The 17,753-nt window shown below is 38.8% G+C and overlaps 1 protein-coding gene across 1 annotated transcript; it reads right to left on the bottom strand.

The window, feature by feature from the left end:
• Nucleotides 1-2,565: 2,565 nt before the first annotated feature.
• On the bottom strand, nucleotides 2,566-16,601 carry LOC133130642 (high choriolytic enzyme 1-like). Its single transcript, XM_061245356.1, has 9 exons — nucleotides 16,476-16,601; nucleotides 12,367-12,448; nucleotides 11,667-11,712; nucleotides 6,275-6,427; nucleotides 6,041-6,158; nucleotides 4,828-5,006; nucleotides 4,447-4,528; nucleotides 2,987-3,111; nucleotides 2,566-2,595 (listed from the first exon to the last, which is right to left on the bottom strand). Coding segments are annotated over exons 2-9 (774 nt in total). The 5' UTR covers nucleotides 12,436-12,448; nucleotides 16,476-16,601; the 3' UTR covers nucleotides 2,566-2,593.
• Between the last annotated feature and the right edge of the window lie 1,152 nt (nucleotides 16,602-17,753).

Genomic DNA, 17,753 nt, shown 5'->3' with positions numbered 1-17,753 from the left:
ATGTCAAATTCCTTCACCTGAAAACTGGAACTTTGTCTGCTGATGCAGAAAAATCACCCAAGAGGTACACAGCTACTTATTGTTTTTTTAAGTATTGTACAGCTATGTTCTTCTTTACATTTTACTGAACGGTTCTAAAATTTAGCATTGTGCTTCACTACATTTTATCAATACCTTAGCTGTTATGTTATGATACAGTGTATCTTTTCATGAAAAGCACTGATCATTTTTTCATCATATTCCAGGTGTTACTCTTTTGTAGGGCGGCGAGGTGGTGGTCAGGTGGTGTCTCTGAGTCGCAGCGGCTGCGTCTATCACAAGATTGTCCAGCATGAACTCCTGCATGCCCTAGGTTTTGACCACGTGCAGACACGCCATGATTGTGATCAGCATGTTCGTATCTTGTATGAGAACATCAATCCAGGTATTAGTGTATACGATCTACCTTCTCCTTCTCTCAGTTCATTTCAATTATTTGTCTGCCTATCTGAATCAGTGGCTTGCTTTAGTTGGCAAATAGGTAACAAATAGGTAATACCACATACAGTATATTATTGTATATAGTACAGAGTGCAAGTGTCATGAACCTATAGAATCTCAGTACTGGAATCATTACCATAGGGATGAGCAGACACTAAGTACAGCATCACTGATATTAGTGGAGACCACACTAAGGACAAATAACTAAGTGAATGTACTGAGTTATACCTCATCTAATAGGTAGAATCACAGATGGTCTTCTTTGTGGTTGAAGGCTTTGCCTGGATATTTTCCCGAAATGTCAGAACCAATTGTGTGGAATGAGCCTAAAATCCAGATGGCAAGGAGGGCCGGGACTCTTGGACAGAGTCTTAATTGCTTCCATAAACAACAGAAATCCTGCATACCCAAGGACAATACAGAGGAAGAGATGCAATGTTATTTGGTTTTTATTGGTGCTTAGCCCCACAGTGGGACGACTATGATATTAATTCATCCCATTGATTATCTTCACCCATGGTATTGCATTGCTCAGTAGGTCATACCGTAGTACAGGCATACATGGGGAGAACAGCTGTAATCATTTACTGTAGTTTATTTCCCTGCAGGTAAAGATCATAAGTTCAAGAAAATCATAACCAACAACCTAGGAACCGCATATGACTACAATTCTGTCATGCAGTATGGAAAAATTCTATTATGTGCTATGATGTATAATGTCAATTTTTTTTAACACTGATACAGAATCACTGAATCACACATCGTACCCTCAGTTACATAAATCTGAATTCAATTAAATATCTCTGTCAAACCATTCACATACTATAACTGATAATTGCAAATTAAAGTCACATTAATGTAGTCAATTATGCCTTCTCTAAAAATAGGGAGCCAACCATTGTCCCCAATCCAAACAGTAATGTAGCAATTGGAAGAGTCACTTGGACATTCTGAGGGTTAATAGGCTCTATGGATGTGGCAAGCATTACTTTCTTGGCCAACAGAGAATGTGATTGTACGGAAACTTGAGAAACAGATTCCTTTATCAAAGCAAGATATACTGCGTCTGTATCTTTACCTTTCAAAAAGCTGACAGCAGAGGGAGGCAGAGGGAGTAGCAGCAATAGAAGAACAAGCAGGCCACGAAAAATAACTAAACCCAGACCACTGAGATGCCTCTGAGCCACAAGCCATTTCAAGAGCAGCCTGTTTTCACAAAGTAGTATTATCTAAGGTGATGGTTCCCAAATCTCTCCTCAGGTACCCCTAGCTGAATCCAGGTATTTTATATGTTCCACCTCAAGCAGATTTGAGCAATAAATGGAGTTATAAAGCATTGTGACAGCACTGCCACCTACACACATACAGTCTGCACTTTGAATCGCATCATATATTATAATGGGTTATCTCATCTTCCTTTCAGACACATATTCACATCAAGAACAGTAATGATTTGTTTCTTTCATCTCTTTTTCTGCCTTAAAGCAGGAGGATCTGTGTCACTTGACTGAAATCACAGAACGTTTGTGAAAGCTCTACTGTATTAGTCACCTGACGTGGACTGTGGTCATCCTTAGCAGAAATATATGAATGCACTCCAGTCGCCCAGCTTATAAGCCAAATGTGGCTGTGACCAATGGCATCCATTGCACATCACCGGTCACAGGGACACTCTGCCCCTGGACTATAAACTGGCCTTAAGTGTGCAAGTGGTTGTTAGACACAGCAGGGAGAGCAGGAGTAATTGGTAATGATTCTGCTAGAGGGGTTGTATTCACAGGCCAACTTAGTACCAAGCAAAGTGCTAACTCAAATTAAACCTGTGTAAACAGGCTAGACATTACAGCAGAGCTTCTCCCAGGAGGACACAGTTTATGAGTATTGCCTGAGTAGCCAGTATGCTTAATAATGCAAAAATAAATGAGACAACATGTGGAAAAAAGTCTGAAATTTCTTTGCAGATATGTAGGTTTATTGGGATTACAGTGATATCAGGCACAGTTCTCTATTGTACACCTACATTTCTATAAAAGTAAAAGATGTCAGCATTGAAATTATACTGTAAAAGAAATTGTGGATATTCCTCTGTTTCCACTTCACATAGCTTGTTTCATTCTAAGAAACAAACAAAATGAAATGGTTATATTCGAAATATGCATGACACACACACACACACACACACACACACACACACACACAAGACAGCCTACTCTAACTCTCAGATTGTGATCAAACAATTTACTCATGGTTAAAGTGCAGATTATCAGCTTCAATGAAAGTGTATTTCTATTAATTTGTATTTTTTCATTTGCCCTTTTCTGTTCTGGAATTTGTCAACATGAAGACAAAGAGTTGTGCCATTCTAGTCATTCTAGTCTTTCAACCGGGACAACCTTGATATTAATGTCTTTCATCAAGTGTATCTGTGCCAGTGCTAATCAATTATTGAGAACACTATTGAACTAACATCATACAGCAGCTACCTATTGACAGAAACAATACTCACAGCATTGGTACAGCCTGTTGATCCTCGCAATATCATTGTAACTCATTTGTGTGGCTGCCCCAATTTCCACATTGTTGTCTGGGATTGGCACCATTGTTGGCTCGTTGTTCTTGGAGAAGGCAAATCTGCAACAATACAAAGCACAGTAAAAGATTCTGATTCTCTCAGCATTCTTCACCAAGCCACTAGCAAACATGGAAGGCATACAACACGCATAAATGGATGGATGATCTAGCAGAACTGTTAAATGCAGCTGACAGGTCAGCAACATATGATTGCCAAATGGATAGCATTACATTGTCACCAACCTTCCACCATTGCTCATATTTGATATGGAATGCTATCACTCATAAAATATACAAACATATAAGATAAGATAATTGATTTTAGGGAGATGAGAATGTTCTCTCATGCTGCAATGACATGCCAGTGAGGAAGTCAGTTATAAATACAACGTAAGACTCAATGAAGGGCACAAATGATCACAATGATGGCAAATAATCTGTTGCTTTAGTATAAACCAAAATCATTCCCACTGGCCATCAAATGTGATAAAAGCTGTTGGATGATCATACATCCCTGTATTGTATAAATGTCCCTTTTCCGTAGAAATCTTGAAGATTCTCAAATCATCAATGCTATGAATATTTAATATCAAACACTAAGGGCAGAATACATCACACACAGTCACTGGCCACAAGGTTGTTCTGCTAGATGAATGAAAATAATAGAATAGAATCCATGTAATGTCCATGTGTTAAATCTAAATTTGTTCAAATTTCTTTTTTAAGTTATTAAAGTTATTCAAATGTAAACATGCTTGTCATTACAGAAACATGCCTCAGTAGTTTGGTAAAGTATAATTACAGAATAATTTCTATTTTTATAATATAAATACATGCATAACAAGTCCAAATTCACATGAAGTCATAAAAAACATGTTTTCTTTGCTACATCACCCTGTCTGCCTGCCTGTTCAGTTGCCATGGCAACAGCATTAAAAAGAAAAGATCAAATATAAGGTGAGGATTCCTCCCACAAGTGGCAGTGAACAAAATTAGAAGACAAAAATATTTCTGAGTACATACAACTGTTTTTTTAAGTTAAATATGACCTCAATAGACACAGCAGTTATGCAGATAATGAGACATTTGTATTCCAAATACATTAAACAACCTGTCACAAGTCAAGTGTGTAAGAAAGTCTTTCAGTAGGAATATAGTGCATGCACTCTCAGAAGAATTCTATAGAAGAACTCTATCTAGTTCAATGGTTCTTTTTATTATTAAAATGATTATTTGTCTGAGAGCTTTCGCACCTCACACCTATAGTATGATATACTTTGATAAAGAACTAAAAAGGGTTCCTCTCCGGAGACAAGCCAAAGAAGCACTGTACTGTATGAGAGTGTATACAGTACAGTACATACAGTAGTCTTCAGTGATGTTGACTTCACTGACCTGTGGTACTGCATGACAGAGCCGTAATCATATGGAGTCCCCAGGTTGTTGGTGTCAATTTTATTGAAATTGTGTTCCATACCTGAAAAAAGAAGTGGTGCTATTACCAAGAATTTCTAGCACGATAATGTCAGTTCATGGTTTTATATATAATATTCTAATCCACATAATCTTGTTAGCATTTAACTAAAATAAAGAATAATAACAATTATATGAACACCAATATTTGTCTTGTGAATCTTAAAGTAAAATCAGTCAGAATTTCAAACTAGAGCACCACTATTTTATGAAATTGGAAAAGACATCTTTGTTTGGCTGTACTAAGAACTCGAAGGACTGTGACTAGGAGGAGGTAAGAGGAGGTAAAGCTACAGTACGCACCAGAGATGACGTTATGCAGGAGGACACGGACATGGTAGTCGCGGTCACTGCGTGTCTGCTCATGGTTGAAGCCCAGGGCATGCAGGAGCTCGTGTTGAACTGTACCATAATAGATGCAGCCTTGTCGGCTTAGAGACACCACCTGGCTGCCACCAACGCGCCCCACATAGGAATAACACCTGTACAACAATCAGGAGGATTCAGACACACACTTCGGGTGGACACTACCTGCTAGTAAATTCATTTTCCGTTTTGATCGTATTATTATTATTATAATGATTCAGTTATACTGTTATTCTTATTGCTGTTCTCTTAATTGTTAACAGTACAATGAAGTATTTATTTTGCAATTATCAAGCCATAATTGCTTATGAACAGGAGTATGAGTACTATGAGAACTTTGGAAGGTTACTTATAAAGCAAGAACAAGAAGTTTTTCTTCTTGTTAACTTATTAACAGAAATTCACGTCTGAAGGAATCGTTTAGGACTGAAAATTAAATAATGGATAATAAAACATATTTGCAGGTATATTAAGGAGATGACATGCAATTTACTTTTACTTTCACCTTGTGAAAGATTATGGAATCTACAATTTTGTTAGAATACGCCAAAAAAAACAATATCATGATGAATATTCAACATGATTTTTACCATGGGAAATGGGAGATTAAATGGGTTTTAAAGATGTTTTTAAGTAATACATGAACAACTCAATGTCATTCAAGGAACAGTTTCAAAGTAGTTCTACATTTACTTCATTGCACAATATACAGTCATGGGTACTGATAAGAAAAAAGAGCAGGGGTTTGTAGGAAATTAGGGTATTTGGGGATTTTTTGTTGTTGATCAATGCCATTCATAGGGATCTAAGACATGCAATAGATAAAATAGCTGATTACACAAAACTGAAGAAAACTTTTGAAGCTGACTGGGAGTAAAATATATGCTTCATGTTGGGTAATAATTTTAGACTGTGTATGTATGAACAACTGTTTGATTCATGAAAGGATTTTTAGCAGCAAAGATATAGACTCCAGAAACACTGAGAAACTTGCATAGCATAAAAAGCCTTAGGTGAAAGTTAGTTTTAGTAAGTTTCAACATATTTTTCAAACTAAGAGTTGGTAAGGCATTCAGTTGAAGCTAAAGCAGAGACCATTTTGGTGCTCAGGAACAGACTTGACACTGACCGTTGACGTTGTTTCACTTACCCGTTATGAGACTGTATGTACAAATAGTCCCTCTGATTGGTGCGACGTGTAAAGCGGATGCAGGTGGAGGATGCAAAGGACTCCAGTCCACGTTCAATGACGGCTAACTCACGGGATGCTTTCAGAGACAATATGGCAAGCCAAACAGTATGAAATTAAACAAAAGCAAATATGTATGTATGAACTCACGACACATTACAATAGCATACACAGATTTTTAAATAAGCTACATACAGTAGTGGTTCGCGATGACGTAAGGCACATAAATCTTTCCATCGGAGTACTTAGGCCACATGCAACCACGAGAGGTGCAAGGGTCGGCATTCTTCTCAGGGAATGTGGGAATGGCAATGTCATCCACAATGGTTGGCTCATCAGGGTCATGTACTTGAAAAAATAGGAGAAAAAGGCAGTGAAGTTATGATCAGTTGCAATATAATTACCCCCAGTAGTACTACACATGTGAGGTAGTGCGTGCTTGTGAAATTTTAACATTTTAAAAACTTTTATTATAATGGCTTTGTTTTGGTTTAATGCATTTCCATGAGAAATATTATTACACTGGGATTGTAAATGTAGACTTAGGGTTCCTGCTGTTCTTCAGAAGCACCCTACAACAATAATTTTGTTTCAAAAATATAATTGGTAACATTTTACAATAAGGTCACATGAATTGGCATGAACTACTTTAGTTTTTAACATGAATTAATGATATACAAATGAATTAATTAAGCATGAAATTCTCTTTTCATTAGTTAATGTATTTCTTAACTCCTAAGTAATGTATTACTTGAATGCATAATTATACATTAGCAACCATAGGATAAACGTACAATCAGTTAAGCATTAATAGATACATTAACTGGTGAATTGGCATCAACTAATGTAGTTGTATTCATGATGTACAAATACATAAACAAAGTACAGCTTAACATCTCAGTAGCTAGATAATTAACAGCTACATTAGTTCATGCCAATTCATGTAACCTTATGGTAAGTGCTACCATATAGTATTTTATAATTTTGTTTGGTATTACTGTTGATTGTAGGAGCTTACTTAATATTCTTACATTACATTACATTACATTATTGGCATTTGGCAGACGCTCTTATCCAGAGCGATGTACAACAAAGTGCATACCCATAACCAGGGATAAGTTCGCTGAAAGACCCTAGAGGTAAGTACAATTTCAACTGCTACCTGTACAACAAAGATAAGGACAAGGGCCTTTTTTTTTATTATTTTTTTTTTTTTTGAACAAACAAACAAACAAACAACAGAGCAAAAGTCACCAAAGTTAACTATCCAAACACTGCTTACCTAACCAACTAAAAATACCGATACACAAAGCAAGTCACAGAGACAACAATTAAGGTTCACAGGGAGGTAGGGAGTTGTAATAAGAGTCGTAGGCAGCAGTAGTCAACAAGGGCCTTACTTATCATCAAATCTCCATTCCAACAAGAAAGCCAGCAAAGACATACAAAGATAAATTGTGTTCTCTGGTGAGAAACCAGCATGAATTTTAATGGCATGGGCTGATAGCCTGCAGCTATCATGGTTGTGCAAAATTTGTATAATCTGCCCTGTTTGAAAATAAGCACATGCATCGCATATACTGTAACTAAATTTATTAGCGATTGTATTTTCCAAGTTATTCTGCTGTGAAAGGTACAATATGTAAGATGTTTCTGTTAAAACACTGTTATAAGACCATTGTAAATCCCTTCCTATTGTTGAAAAAGGCTTACTGACATGCTGACTCACCCTCTGCCTGTGTCTATAGTCCTTAAATTCAAGTTTCAAAGCGTACATTTGTCAGGCCGTCACTCTATATCAAAACATTGTACAGCTGTACAACAATTCAAGCTCTTTGGCTGCAAATTGCCACAGCCAATGGTGTAGGGGCTTATTCTGATTATTCATGTAGCTGCCCAAATTGCACTCCAGACAAACGATCACTGAAACTCTGTATACTATTGCTTATTATCCAAGCGAAGACTACATATCTAGTTCAGGTAGCAAAAAGCAAATTAGCTATAGTTAGCTTGACAAATTTACAAATATCTATAAACATAGGCAATACAAAGCTCAGGTAGATATTTGTAAATTCAGGAAGCTAACTAGCAATAGCTAATTTGCTTGTTGTTACTGATAGCGAACTGCTATTGTTTTATAACTAGACAAGCAATAGTAGCCTATACAGGGTTTCAGTGATCGCTTGTCTGGAGAGTAAGTTGGGCAGCTACACATTCATTTTATCTCTTTACGTGTTCAATCATCCATGTTTAGCTAAACCTTTACTTTTCTCAAACTGTAAGTTACAGTTGCATCATTTGTGGTAGACTATCATATCTTAGTTATATAGCCAGCTAATTCCATAGCCAAATAACTTGCTTGCTCTTAATATAGTTGGTTAGCTAAAGTGAAAACTTAAAAAAGACAAGAAATATAAATAGTGTCGTGTAGCACACCAAAGTCAGGATTTCATAAAGTCACCTGTTCGGCGAACATTTTCTTACTAGAACACTACGAAAAGACGACAGGCTCTGTTGCATTTGTCACTGCCAGTTTTCCAAAACAAGAACACTGAACTGTATAAATTACGCTTTACATTACGTGTTATATTCATCGACTGTGGGAAGCATAAACAGTGTTGTGGTTTGAGGTTGTCTGTTGTTGCAATTCCTCACATGACCATTTGGAGTCCGAAATGACCTCTCGTACCTTTAAGTCTTATTTACATTTACATTTTAGTCATTTGGCAGACGCTTTTAATCCAAAGCGACTTACAAGTGCATAGGTTCTACCATAAGTCAGAGCATCACATCCAGAAACTAGCAAAATACACAGGAAATGCTGTTCTAAACATAGTTGTCATCAGAATTATTTTTTTTATTTTTTTATTTTTATTTTTTTGGGGGGGGGGGGGGGTTAGACAAGGATAGGGATATCAGAAAGGAGGGGCAGGGGAAATCAGGAGGGAGGACTAAGGTAGAGTTTGAAAAGGTGGGTTTTGAGTCTGCGTCGAAATAGGGGGAGGGATTCTGCTGTTCTGACAGTGGTAGGCAAGTCATTCCACCACTGAGGAACCAGAACGGAAAACAGGCGTGAACGTGCAGCTCGACCGCCAGGTGCATGTAGAGAGGGAACCGTAAGGCGAACAGAGCTGGCAGACCGGAGTGGTCTAGCTGGGGAGTAGGGAGTGATCAGGGATTGTATGTAAGGTGGGGCAGTCCCCTTAGCAGCCTGAAATGCCAACACTAGGGCCTTGAAACGGATGCGTGCGGCAATAGGAAGCCAGTGGAGGTCAATGAGAAGCGGAGTGACATGAGCCGACCTGGAGTGACTGGTGATCAGGCGGGCTGCAGCATTCTGGACCAGCTGGAGGGGCTTGATGGCACATGCTGGGAGACCGGCTAGGAGGGAGTTGCAGTAATCCAGGCGGGAAATGACGAGCGCCTGGACTAGGAGCTGGGTGGCTTTCTCAGTCAGGAGATGACAGATACGGCGTATATTATACAGAAAGAACCTGCGGGTTCTGGCAGTGGAGGATACTTGTGGAGCCAGGGTGAGGCAGTTATCAAGAGTCACCCCAAGATTCTTTGCCGTACGGGAGGAGGAAACTACAAAGTCCTCAACAGTCAATGAGAGGTCGACTGACGGAGAGGACTTAGCAGGGATGTAGAGAAGCTCAGTTTTGGCAAGGTTGAGCTTCAGGTGATGGGAAGTCATCCACGCAGAGATATCAGCCAAGCAGGCAGAGATCCGTGTGGTGATTTGGGTGTCGGGGGGGAAGGAAATGAAGAGTTGGGTGTCATCAGCGTAGGAATGATAAGAAAAGCCGTGGGAAGAGATAACAGAACCAAGAGACATGGTGTATAGCGAGAAGAGGAGAGGCCCAAGAACCGAGCCCTGCGGGACTCCAGTTCGTAGGGGGTGAGGGTCGGAGACTGCGCCCCTCCAAGTCACCTGGTAGGAGCGACCAGAGAGGTAGGAGGAAAACCAAGCGAGTGCAGAACCTGTGACACCCATCCCAGACAGCGATGAGAGCAGAATCTCATGGTTGACTGTATCGAAGGCGGCTGACAGGTCAAGGAAGATGAGGACAGAGGAGAGGGATTTTGCTTTAGCAGAGTGGAGTGCCTCAGTGACCGCAAGCAGGGCGGTTTCAGTGGAGTGGCCACTCTTGAAGCCAGACTGGTTGGGGTCATGGAGATTGTTCTGGCGAAGATAAGCGGACAGTTGGGAGCAGACCGCCCGTTCCAGAGTTTTAGCGAGAAAGGGAAGAAGAGAGACAGGCCGGTAGTTGTTCAGGGCAGAGGGGTCAAGAGTAGGTTTTTTGAGCAGGGGAGTGACTCTGGCCCTCTTCAGGGAAGAGGGCATGGTGCCGGAAGAGAGGGAGGTGTTGATTAGAGAGGAGAGAAAAGGGAGAATGTCATCAGCTGATCATTAAGCTGATGCGCCTTAATCCAGGTTTTTGACTGGCACGCAAAAGCGGGACCACACTTCTTCCATTTTGTCCTCCTTTTACTTGCTCACAGTCAGGTTTAGCGTTCATTAATGTTTTATTATTCGTTTTTGAAGCACTAAATGGGTTGGCACCTCTTTATCTCTATGCCCCTTTTCCACGTCTGGTCTGCCGCTTTGATCGTCCGACCAGATGCTTTTGACAGTCCCACGGACTAGGTTAAAGCTAAAAGGTGATTGTGCCTGTGCTGTGGCTGCTCCCAGGCTGTAGAATAGTTTACCTCTTTATGTTAGGCCTGCCCCCTCTATTGACACTTTTAAAGCTCAGTTGGAAGCCCGTATTATCTCCTTGGCCTTTAAACCCAGTTGAGATCCTCATCTGCAGGGTACATTGCCCTCTCCAGTTCCAATGTACGCTCTACAAGTGGATACACCTATGGCCCCTTCCAGGTACATGCCACTGATATATTGTTAGTAACACTGCTATGCATATTCACAGTTCACCAGCCAGTATCTGAGCTGCTTGAATGCCAATGTTTCTCAGAGCTAGATTAGCTGGCGTGTCCACATGTTCTTGCTGACACCCTCAGACGGGATTGTGTAGACAAGCTGGAGGAACATGCACAGATAGACCAGAATAATAAGTTGCACACTGGGGAGAAATATTGCATCACTGTATCACAGCTAACTGGTAAACGGTGAAGAAATGGAGAAGTGGGTAATATTAACCACCATAGGCACATTTTGATATAAAAGCTTTGAATGCTTGTGATCGCAGTGAATATTCATTCACCTGCAGACTACTGAACAGTCGTTCAAGTATTAAAATCATTTGATACACACACACACACACACACACACACACACACACACACACATAATATAGAGGTTTGGTGGAAATAAAACATTAAGAAAATGTTATAGTGCATTTATCATTTTAATAATAATAAGTTACTAAGAAGTACATGTTTTATTCATTTGAAGAAAGACATAATTACCTGTACTGGCAGCTTAACATATACTCTTTACCAGAGGAACATTTTTACACATTAAATGGATATGGCAGCTTGTTCAAAGGTGCAATAACACCAAGGATTTAAAATGGCAAACATAGGTAAGAAAATGTTTGTTTGAAAAATACAAGTAACATCTTACCTACATTCCGGTTTGCTTTCTCAAGTAAGGTTGAGACAGAAAGGTCCTCTTCAAATGTATTTCCTATGGGAGAAAATACTCATCAAATGGTCATCAAAAAGATAATACAAGCTAACCTTATACTTTCAGCAATATCGTAGGATACATGCATAATCAGGCTGAGGGATTTTGAAGGATTGACTTATTATTAATTATTTCATGATTTCAGTGAAAACACTGCCTGTCAATTATGTATAGAAACATTAAACAATGGAATATTCTCCTGTTTCACAGGTGAATGTATTTTGTAAATGAACTGTGCATTTCCGTGCTCTTTTGTTTTCTGAATTTGTTTTATATTTATCAGAGATGTCACAAAGAGATGGACTTATGTTATTGCCCATATAAAATATTTTATTCATGTCACAATATTGAAAAGAAAGCCACCATTTATTGACTGTACTTACCTCTCTTTACACCCTGTACAGAGGTTCAAAAAGAGACAACAACATTGTCAATGCAAACTGTAAAAAATATGCATTGATGTATGCCATTAACATGCTAATTCCGTTAAAATCTTACAATATACTTGATGTCTTTATCATTAATTACTTCATATGTTTATGCTATCAAACTGACTATTTGTCGATTTGTATGTCCTTCTTGCGAAGGTAAGCAACATGAACATATGCAATCTCTCATGCAACAGAATTGTATTCACCTCATCTGCCCTGGTGGATGAAACCAGCAGAAGGGTCAGGACACCCACAGAAAATGTGAAGAATGTCATTGGAGCCAATGTCCTAGGTTGTAAAAATTATTCACTTCAACTGAAATTTGATTATAACAACAACATTGCTCATTGAAATAGCATAATAAAATAATAATAATAAAAAAAACACTTACCCTGCCTTTCTGAGTGAAAGAAATGCTCAAATGTAAAATGAATTAAATTAGAATTTGGTTTATATAGTCATCTGACACACAGATAAATAACGAAAATATGATACGGTAGGCTAAAAGGAGCATGGAATTAAATGATAAGGAATGATATATCAGGAGAAGTGTTACATATGGATGTTTCCCAGGTTATTGGAATACACCTTGAAAATGCTGCACAATATTTGCTATAGATTTGCATATTATTCAGCAAGACAGTTACAGTAATCATGTTTCAATTTGTAACGTGTAACTTGTTGCTCTCCGGAACAGCTGTTTGCCTCACCTGTTTTCCTTGGATGGTTTCCGAATAGTTTTAACTTTAAACTAAAAAGATTACAAGCAATATTCAACTGCGCAAAATGGAAAGAGGGTGAACAAAAACCTACATTTTGGCTTGGTAGTTGTTCTTTCAATTGTGCCACTAGAAGGCACAGGAATGTTAGATGATTACAGTGGTTTCTTTATTCAATGCTGCAAATTTTATTCTTAGGTTGGGGGTGACACCAATGTACCAAATGTCTAGCAAATAATGCAACCAAATAACCAAATAATGCAGTTCAATAATGCAGAATTACTAATGCCTCTAATGCAAATATAAACAAAGTAAAATGGTACTCGTGAAATGAAAATTGAGGATGAAATGAATGATGAAATATTTTATTTGAGGTCAAAATTGTATCCTTTGCATCTGTCAGTATGCCACCGAGCAAATGTAATTGTCAGTCTCTTCTCTCAAGCCTTGTATAAGCTGTGTGGGAAGAGACAGGTGTGGGAATGGTGTGTTGAGCCAGTATCTAAATCTGGCTCAAGGTGATTCCTGGGCAAAGTGTTCACCCTGTGTTAAAGTGTTAATGTGCTTGCTCAGGGGAGAAAGCACGGGATGTGCAATACTGAGGCCATTTCATCAGGCTCCCCAGTGCCTTTGTGGGAGCTGACCAGCTGAAGAGGACAAAGTGTGCTGCAGTATGGCCCTACTGGGTGTGCTGGCTGGCGGTCGCTGTGTGCTGTTTTTGACGTCTTTACAGTATGAGAACATTAGTGTACTAAGAGGCAGGGCATTCAGTAAATTGAGTGTCTCTAGTGGTATGTTAGTCATAAATATCTGTGAGATACTGTATACAACAGCAGACAAGATACAGGGGGGGGGGGGGCACCAACATTTATAGGCACAGTAGGAAATAAAAACTGTTGGGATTTATTTCTATTTGGTTGACAGTATAATGCTACTCATCAGCACTGAGAGTGTTTTTGTCGCATATGTTGTGTCAAGAGATATAAAGACACCTACTGTGGCCTTTACATCATTAACATCTATTACTTCAGATATTAACTTCAGCTGTCTACACAAAACTAAAATGTATTTCTGGGTGACTTGAAACTTTAAATTGTTTAAATGTAATGCATCAAAAGATATGTTTTTTTTTTGTGGTACGATCATTTTTTAAATTATATTTGTCCAAATCATTTTTTGCAGTCAAAAGCAAATAGGCTTCTGTAACTAAACAATGACCAATACTAGGCTCAGGCATTGCACGTGGTCTAAGTGCAGCAGGTCATCCTTAATGACATTTTGAATTTCCAGGTTTGTTTATAGCTTTGCTCTTTACAGCGAATGTGACGGCAGTGCAAGTCTGACAGCTTGCCGTATTGAGAGCTGGATATTTATGAATGGATTAGATGGGCTTCGCTGTCATTGTCGTAAGCTTGAGCTGCTTACACTCAATGAATTATGCATCAGAAAATAGGTAGCAAACCAGCTTGTGAGGTGCAGAGTGTGCTGGGTCTGTAGTTCTTCAGATGATAGATTATTCTTTGCCAAAGCTTCAGACTGGGACTTAATATACTGTTGTATCAGACTGCACTCGCTAAGAAAACTGAAATTGGAAAAAAAAATCCTGTTTAAATGGTGCTTGACTTAGTTGGATGTATAGTATATGGAAAATGTACCGGGTGTTACAACTTTATGAAACAAATGCTTTATTTTGGCAACAAAGTATACAGTGAGCTTGTTTTTTTGTCTTTCTCAGATCTTTTTTTTCTCAAATAATAAAATAAGTTCACAGATGTTTCAGATGTCCAAAAGGAAGGCTATACATGCCCAGCATAGCCAAATTAAAGGATTTTCTTTGCTGTAGTGTGAATATGCCATGTGTGCTACGTGTTACCAGGTATGTTTGGAGAAAAAAGGGTGAAGCAAGCCTTTGTAGAGAATAACACCTTGCCAACTGTGAAGTATGGAGGTGGACCCATCATGCTTTGGGGTTATGTGGCAGCTGGGGGGCACAGGAAATATTGTGTTAGTGGAAGGAAGAATGGATTCCACCAAATAGCAAGAGGCCAATGTTCAAAGATCAGTCCAGCCAAGTTGAAGAGGGGATGGGTATTCCAGCAAGACAATTATCCAAAGCATACCTCAAAATCAACCATGAAGTATTTTGTAATGGCCACCACAATCCCCAGACTTAATATTATTGAAAATCTTTGAGTGATCTCAAACATGGCATACACGCAAGGAGGCCGAACAATATTTCTGAGCTAGAGGTCTTCTGTCAGGAAGAATGGGGAAAAATTCCAAAAGCAAGAATTGAAAGTACTCCTCGGTTAAGTACTTAACGATACGGTAACCCTACTTAACGATAGGGTTCACAAAGTTTTGCACAGGCCTTTTTTCCCTTTTTTATTATTTTGAAACTAAGAATTAAAATTTGAAGAAATGTGTCATGTTTATCGTTGTACCATTTAGATATCAGGTTCGCTTTTTTCACATATTATATTAAGTGTAAAAGGCATTTTGTCCAGGGGTGCCCAAATGTTTGCACACTACTATACAGGTCTGCCTAATGAAGTGGTCAGTATATGTACATAGGATAAATACAGAAAAATAATTTAATGTGGCCTTTAGAACCTACACAGAGTCAAAATGTGAGGAAATAAATACAATTAATTGTATTTTAAGGCAGCTCAACTGCTCAAGGTTTTTCAAAAAGCTCTTTTATACAAATGTAAAGTGAATGCTGCAAAGCTTCATTGCCTTCTGCCTCATTTTTTAATTGGGATAATAAAGTATCCCACTTGACTTGATTGAGGTAAATAAAGCTGTCTGCATATCTGAATCTTGTACACGGCTTATTTCATGCCCTGCTCTAACATACTGTTCTCTCTATTTCTAACCAGTATCATCAAGTACAGTTAATAATTTTAGTGTAGGCCATGATTAACTGGTAAGAGAAAAGAAGCCTCTGAAAATCACATGCTTCAGATGAGTCTGGATGTCTCCCAAACTGACAGAGCAGTTGTATCAATGGATACATAAAAACTAATACTACAGTACAAAGTCTTTATACATGTTTCCAAGTGCATTTTTCATAACATCTGGTATTTTTTTACTTGAGATACAGCAGTGGTGGAAAATCCAGGGTCAGAAAGTAAAAGTCCTCTCCGGTATTTTGCTCCAATCTGGATTCGCTAATTCTTCAGCCAGGAGGCTGAACTAATAAGTGAATTCAGCTGGCTGAGGTAATGGGTGGAAGACACACATGGCAAGACTTTTACATTCTGACCCCTGGATTTTCCACCTGCATGCAGTAAGTACTCTCTTCAACCACTACCAATGTATAGTACCCACCTAGGTGATGCACAGCACCCATTTTGCACCACAGCACTTACCACACATCAGATGTGGAGAGGGAAAGAAGTTAGTTAAACAACCATATACTTCCACAGTAGAAACACAGAGGATATTTTTGCATACTGCCCGTTACATACTGAAAGTGCACATTAAACCATGCCATATGCTTTGCAGGACAACACACGGGACACAGCATTTAGGAGGCTGATTCAGACACTTCTCTCTCCAATAGGTGCCAAGGGATTGATTGAAGATTGTACCTCCTATATCAAAGTGTCGACATCACTGCAGTTTATTTCAGCAGAGGGAAGATCACCTCTACTGGCCCACCAACATCACTTCCAGCCGCAACTTACTTTTATCAGGAGGTCTCCCATTAAAGTAGTAACTAGACCCGCACCTGCTCAGCTAACACCATTCAGCAAGAGCAGGGAATATGGTGGTTTGGCTGCTGACATAAAAGTGCGTGCAATGAATTCTGCCTACAGAAAGAGATAGGCTCGGCTAATTGTGCACCGGTGTCCAGCTCGGTTTGATTGGGTGCCAGCTGTACATGGAGTGTTGTCTTCACACAGTGACTGCATGGCTCAGCTGGAGGACTGCAGGGTGAAAATAAGAGCCAGCCAACAGCATGCGCTCTCCTCTATAACAATTGCTGCCAGATGGCATGTCTTTTATGCTCGCCCAAATTAATGGAGGAGATTTCTCTGATGAGATTAGTTTACAACATGACATCAGGGTTAAAAATAGTTCTAAAAAACACTATTTTGATTTGTTGAGAAAATATTTGGGAGTGAAAATTCATGTGTTGCAAACACCCAGCCTTTGCACCATGGATGATTCAACTTTACCCGTCTTTCTTCTGGGAAAAGATGGATGTTATTGTCTAAGAAATCCATGCACAGCATACATACTATATTGAACATATATTTTTTTGGACTAGTAATATTTCACTGACCAGTAAAATTTGAAAACAGTCAAGAGTACTGAGACACTTGATTTATTTAATTATTTTAAATAATTACAACCCAGTCTACTTTTATGCAATACTAATCTTGTAATACATGTTTATTTTTGGCATGTAAAAAATACTAAAGGACAATAAAACACAAATGTCATGTTATGTGTGACCAACACTAGTAATCCATGAGAAAGTTAATCAACTCATACTTGAATTTTGGCTTTTCTTTTTGAAGTTTTGAATGCAATCGCTGAACACACATGTATCCTTCAGTCTTTAGCTGGTGGAATGCAGTGATCCTTGCACCTTCTCAAAGTAGAGCTAGATACATGTGTGTTCAGGAAGGATCGATGTGTGTTCAGTGGTTATAGTTCCAACTGTCTAACTGTTGGTGTATTCCTTTAACATTAGTTCATCAGTACAAACATTGACTTAATGAAACTCAAAGAAAGATTTTTTGACCTGATTTCTTAAACATACAAATTAGCTAACGACATTGAGTGCTGTGGTGGAAGATATAAGGTTAAATTCTCCCTATGTTCGATGAATGAGCACAACATATATTTTGTTGTTCACT

The sequence above is a fragment of the Conger conger genome, chromosome 6 (genome assembly GCF_963514075.1).
Source record: "Conger conger chromosome 6, fConCon1.1, whole genome shotgun sequence".
Classification (NCBI taxonomy): domain Eukaryota; kingdom Metazoa; phylum Chordata; class Actinopteri; order Anguilliformes; family Congridae; genus Conger; species Conger conger.
Note: the sequence above shows the minus strand (reverse complement) of the source record. Positions and strands in the feature narration are given on the sequence as shown.

What these genes read in the sequence shown, in the direction of transcription:
- LOC133130642 (XM_061245356.1), bottom strand. Translation starts at nt 12,435, where the DNA reads ATGACATTCTTCACATTTTCTGTGGGTGTCCTGACCCTTCTGCTGGTT. An exon ending in GAAAGCAAACCGGAATGTAG is followed by an intron (nt 6,428 to 11,666) that starts GTAAGATGTTAC and finishes TATTTTTTCAAG; the next exon opens with TACATGACCCTGATGAGCCA. An exon ending in TCTGTCATGCAGTACCACAG is followed by an intron (nt 3,112 to 4,446) that starts GTCAGTGAAGTC and finishes GTATTGTTGCAG; the next exon opens with ATTTGCCTTCTCCAAGAACA.